We start from the raw sequence: 6,000 nt of genomic DNA, 5'->3' as shown, positions 1-6,000 counted from the left end.
AAAAGGCCGGGCTGAGGTTGCCTCCTAGCACTGGCATGCAGACGTTTACCACCCTTACAGGCCCTCAGTAGAGAAGGACCAAATTTTATGGCACTGTTGCATGCCTGACTGTTTCCATGACAGGAGATCGCTTTCTGGACCTAATTCTGCGCCGTAATGAATCTGGGGTATCATCCTGACAATCTTCTACAAAGAGGGAGGAAATCCAATGGGGATTTTGTGACCATCTTTTGGGCCATCTTCTAGATCACTTGATTTAAGAGGGAAGTTCACATTCAATCAACCAGAGACCACGCTCTGGGCTTGTCGCAGATTGAATGTTGTGGTGTCTTCCAGCTTCCTCTGACCCACTCTGAATTTGTCACGGGTTTGGATTCAGGGTGGCGTGTTGGTTTGCTGCTTTCTTGGTTCCCAGGGAAAAGGAGCCGTCACTGCTTCGCCGCCAGGAGGAGGGACAGGCAGCAGACGGTGCTAACTCTGGCTTATTCATGCTTTCAGTGTGAAAACTGATTGGTTGACACCACCGTGAAGGGGGAGAGAGGGAGCTCGCAGGGGGAGACCCGGACGGCGTCACCCTAGGGCCCAAGAGGTGGAGGATGAACGGAGAAGCGGACAGTCCAACCGACTTAGAAATGACAGCCCCCAAAAATCAAGGTGAGAAGGGACGCTTCTGGAAAAGTCAACTAGGCCTCCCTGGGGAGAAGTCAGCAGAACAGTGACGCTTCGGCAGCCGTCTTGCTCAATGGGCAACCATTGTTCCGTCTTGCTCATGGGCAACCATCCCCTCCCACCCTTTTTGCTGAGAAAACCCCCATATTTCAAAGAGTCCGTTCCTTGCCCACATGTGATTGTAGAGACACATTTGATAGTGCAGTAGCGACCACCCCCAGTCTGATTCTAGGGGCTTGGCGTGGACCCAGGAGGGGGTGGGGGAACCTTGCTTGGGGTGTCAAAATACCTGGCCCTGCAGTCAGTTCGTAACCCTTTGCCCACTAGCTATGGTATTTCTTGATGCAGGTATCCCTAAGGGTGCGCTCAGACACAGGCAAACAGGCTTGTCCCCAGTGGGCACGAACGCAGCTTATTGCTGTGCTGATTAGTTCGGCTGCCTTCTCTCATACCATGCGGCAGAACATGTTTTTGAAGGCGGCTTGGATCGCTATGATGTTTAAATGCAGGAGCCAAGGTGAAATTGAAGCTTACTCTCCCACTCCCCCCTGAGTTTCTAAACCACAGGGGAATGTTGGGGGAGGAGGAGGAGGAGGAGCAAGCTCCAGTTTACCCAGATGCCTGTGTTTGATCATTGTGGAGGAAGCCTTCAGTCATGCACTCCTTGCATGCAAGTGGGGGGGGATTGCCATGCAGCACGCTCTGTTCGTGTCTGTATCAGACCAACCTGTCTGATGTCTGAATGTACCCTTTGTAATCCCAGCTACTCACGTGTTTGTGCAGTTGGGAGAAAGGCTTCCAGGGGAGGAGGGACCCTCAGGGCCACCTGAAAAAAAAGGAAAGCAAATTTAACGCTGAACAACCAGAATGTGTCCTTTCTTACGTGTCTCCTCCAACCCTGCCAGGCCTCTTCACAAGAAATCCCAAATTTAACATCTGTGCAGGGTCCGTTTCCCCCGCCTTAAAATCTATTATTTTGCACCTATTACGGGTTTTGCTTAGTTACAGAATTGGGGCTTTATTAAGCACGGGGTTTGCAGGCCCACACGCTCCATGCTGTGCAAGCTGCCACCTGGCGGTCAGTTCTTTCTGAACAAAACATAGGAACTGCATGCTGGGATATGTAGTCCTTAGGGGCCATTTTAATGTTCAAATCCCCTACTCATAGCTGCATTGGTGAGCGGCAGTGCTTTGCTGTTGTTTTCTTTCCGCCCTTAAAAAAGGTTTTATTGTGCACACTTTACTGGGGGAGAATCAGACTTCGACGCTACATTCAGACCTTTGCACAGAGCTCTGTTATAAATTTGTTGCCATTAATTCACGCATGGCTGGTTGTGTTCGTATTGCAGTGTGGCCGGTGTATGTTTTAAGATGGCAAATGCAAATAATTTTAACAGGTGCATTTGATAGATTTAAAAGCTTTCTACGATTGACAGTGAGCAAAAATTCTAAGGTCTGGGAATTTTGAATGGTTCATGGTTGCATGCAGGCTACAGTTCTGGGTTTTTTTAACGGTATTCTTCTTATTAATCATAATAATGTATTGTAAATTCCTTTATAACCCAACCTTCTCAGTGAGACTCAAGCCCGATTACAAGGTATGATTAAAAACAATTCAGGCAGAAAAGCTCTCTAAGGAACGAATAAACAGTGGGGCTAGGATTTAAAAGCAAAGCAGTGTAAAAAACAAACCAAAAAGAAAACTGTCTTAGGGCAACCAGACTGTCAGTTTAGGGAAAGAACTTTCTCAGGCAACAAAACTTTAGACAGCTTGACATACCAAACTGAAGAGAGGGTCACAAAAGCAGAAGACGGTGATGTGCTGTGGAAGTGTGTATGTGAGTCACGTACAATGAACATCACAATACCCTGTAATGCTGTTCCTTACAAAAACAACCTCCTAAGCTGATCCATTATTCTGTACGTCTGATCCCTTCATCAGAATGCTCTCCTGAACATTTCTGTGTTGCACTTGAATGTACAGCTGAGAAGGAGAGCCAAGGAAAAGAGGAAATATATAGCAAGAAAGTAGTTTTTTAACCTTCCGAAAAGCATTATAGCAGTATCCCTTGGGACACTTGAAGTATAAACTTCTTAATTGAGAACCCTGAGATTCCTTAATAGAAGAACAGACCTGCAATGTATAATACAGTAATGATGCCTTTCCAGAACCACTTCTTGGAATCAAGAGGTTTTGTACACACTGAGCAGCTGTTTACAAAGATATGAAGGTGTACCATGTGGTAATAAATGCCTCTGGTTTGGCTAATCTTTTTGACAACTTAATCTGGTGTATGTGAGATTTTGTATAGATTTTTCTTTTCTGAATAGGCCTGTGTTATATCTCAAGTTAGTAGGTGTTTTAATACTAGTATAGCATTTCATAGGAACCACAACAAATAGCATCTGAAGAAATCAGTGATCGCACATCCTTTAAACCCAGATCCTCTATGGTAGTAGTAGGGATTTTTTCAAAAATGAACATATTTGAAATTTTCTCCTTTTGAAGACGTTGATCTTCAAAGAGGAAACACCATTGTACTCTTACAATCTATAGTTTTACATTTTAATTTTAACACTATTTATTAGCAATATTCATTGATGATAATAATTATTAATATATTAGAAAGAACATGAATGAGACAGTTAATTAATTCTAAAGGAAGGACTAATAATAATAATAACTAGTGGTGTTCCAAAATAGGCATACTTGGATCAGTGACCATTTATGTAATTACATTTTATAGAATTTAGGTTCTCAGTGAAATATATAAGATTAGATCTGACTACTTAATAAAAACAGTATTGAGTTGTATTTCAAAGGCCTTTTGTGGATTTGCTGCTAAGATTTTCCAATGAGTTAAAAAAGTAAGTAAAAAAGTAAGTAATAGATTAAATGGGCCAAAATAGCCAGTTGGCTCGCTAAGCATGAATTGGTTAACAGTCTAAAAACTCATTGCTACTGGAGCACATACACCTTAAAAACATAAGAAAACCCAGGCTGGATCAGACCAAGGCCCATCAACTCCAGCAGTCTGTTCACACAGTGGCCGACCAGGTGCCTCTAGGAAGCCCACAAACAAGGCGGCTGCAGCAGCACCATCTTGCCTGTGTTCCTTCTCCTAGGGAAGCCATTCTAGGGGAAGCCCCGATATGTCTAAATGTCACAGCTGGCATATGAAGGTTCTTTCCCTCCCTCCTATCTATTCCTAGACCGTTGGACCCAGGAAGACATGTTGATCCTCTTAGAATGCATGAAGAACAACTTGCCCACCAATGATGGGAGCAAGTTCAAAACCACCGAATCCCACCTGGACTGGGACAAAGTGGCCTTTAAGGACTTCTCTGGTGTCATGTGCAAGATGAAGTGGATTGAGATCTCCAATGAGGTAACCGCTTGCTTGGCGTGGCAAGGTCTGACAGGTGACCGTGCTTTGTATGAGAAATCATGTTGTAGGACGGCGGGGCTTGCTGTGGACTGCAGTGGGGTGCTGTGGTCCACTTCCTTTAACTGCCCTGCTGGAAAAACTGTCCAGCTCATCTCTATGCTACCTCTCTTTGGATTCCTAATCACCCCTTTATCAAATCTCCTCCTATCTCCTCTTTCAACCCCTTCTCCTTTTGCAGACTACCGTAATGATGCTTTTTTCAGACCCTATATCTTTTTTTTATAGTCCTTTCCTCCGACTAGCTGGTTGGTTGTATTTACAGTGCAATCCTAAGGAGAGTTAACTCCAGTCTAGGCCTATTCATTTCAGTGGGCTTAGTCTGGAGTAGCTCTGCATAGGGTTGCGCTGTTAGTCTTCTAATTGTAGAAGATTTAAGTACTCCAAGAAGGGGTCATTTCCAGACATTCTGTTTACAGCTGAGGAGTCTTTCTGCTTCAACACCAGAGATTTTGAAGGGGAGGCTCCGGAGCAAAGTTACGGAACTAGAATTCATTCACAAATTTTTAACTGTTGAAAGTCAGGCAAAACTGGCCTTTGAGAAGGGCTTTTTAGCTGCAAAAAGTAACTGTCCCACTTGAGACGTTCACACTGTCTTCCTTGCATTTTAATGTTGCGCTTGCAATTTAATGTTGCTCTTTACAAACAGCCACACGGGTCGTAGTTATGGCTTCCCACTGAATAATCTGCCTGATGATAGATTGAGCAAATGAAAGTAAATTTGTGTATTGCAACAGCCTCAATTAAATTGCCTCAATTAAGCGAGATTGAAGGAAGTGTCAGGACATTTGATATAAAATGTCACTTGGGGGGAAAGTAATCTTAAATTTTTGTTTGTTCCTATTGACCTATATTCAAAACTCCTTCAGAGAATGAACAAGCACGTCTTTGAATCCCGGTCTTACTGATGTCGAACTTTACAGATTAAACAAACGAAGCTGTAGTTGATTTATGGTGCAGTCCTGTAAAGTCTTAAGCCCACTGGTTTCTGTATCAGTGGGCTTAGACTGGAGTAACCCTGCTGTGGATTGCACGATGAATACCATTTAAAATGTGCAGCACTAGAAATTATGGGCAAAGTCTTTTTCTCATGTTCTTTCCCTGACTTCTGGTTCTCCCTGCAGGTGAGGAAGTTTCGAACCCTGACAGAATTGATCATGGATGCCGAGGAACATGTGAAAAACCCCTACAAGGGCAAAAAACTGAAGGTGGGTGTGGATTCATTAAAAGGATGGGTCTGTGAGAAGAGTTTCTGCCTTGAAAGGGCTGAATGAATTTTTTGTTGTTGCTCTGCCTAGACCAGTATTTTCCCCTAAACGTACTCGCTGATCATGCAGTCTTGTCTTTCTTTCTTCAAACCCTCCTGTGCCTTTAGGATCATAATCAACATAGGAAGAATTAAAAAAAAAAAAAAGCTTCTCAAACTTCCCTCAGTTTGTGCCCCTTCATATTTCATGTACACACTCACAACAAAGATGCTGGTTAGTCTGTGTATTCTGAACCATTATTACCACATTTCGTGTGTGTTGAGAGCCAGCATGGTGTAGTGGTTAAGAGCAGTGGTTTGAAGCAGTGGACTCTAATCTGGAGAACTGGGTTGGTTTCCCCACTCCTACACATGAAGCCAGCTGGGTGACCTTGGGCACAGTTCTCTTAGAGCTCTCTCAGCCCCACCTACCTCACAGGGTGTCTGTTGTGGCGAGGGTAAAAGAAGACGATTGCAAGCCAGTTTGATTCTTCCTTAAGTGGCAGAGAACGTCAGCATATAAAAACCAACTCTTCTTCTTCCTGGAAAGTTTCACTAAAAGGGTGCTGCTGGTGTCCTGTCCCCCCCCTTTTCGCCATCAAGTCACAGCTGACTTATGGTGACCCTGTAGGGTTTTCA

General features: G+C 44.0%; 1 protein-coding gene across 4 annotated transcripts in view; it reads left to right on the top strand.

Moving 5' to 3' along the window:
• Window positions 1-534: 534 nt before the first annotated feature.
• Window positions 535-6,000, top strand: part of UBTF (upstream binding transcription factor) — a 51,484-nt gene continuing 46,018 nt past the window's right edge. For 3 of the 4 annotated variants that reach the window (XM_056863191.1, XM_056863192.1, XM_056863190.1), the window contains exons 1-3: window positions 535-654; window positions 3,883-4,058; window positions 5,240-5,323. In XM_056863191.1, coding sequence (XP_056719169.1) covers window positions 597-654; window positions 3,883-4,058; window positions 5,240-5,323 — 318 coding nt within the window. In that variant the 5' untranslated portion in view covers window positions 535-596. Of the gene's footprint in view, window positions 655-3,882; window positions 4,059-5,239; window positions 5,328-6,000 lie in introns of those variants that run through there. The other variant, XM_056863193.1, reaches the window with a different exon arrangement.

This window comes from Euleptes europaea, chromosome 18 (assembly GCF_029931775.1).
Source record: "Euleptes europaea isolate rEulEur1 chromosome 18, rEulEur1.hap1, whole genome shotgun sequence".
In the NCBI taxonomy this organism is placed as follows: Eukaryota; Metazoa; Chordata; class Lepidosauria; order Squamata; family Sphaerodactylidae; genus Euleptes; species Euleptes europaea.
This window is presented reverse-complemented; position numbering and strand designations above follow the sequence as displayed.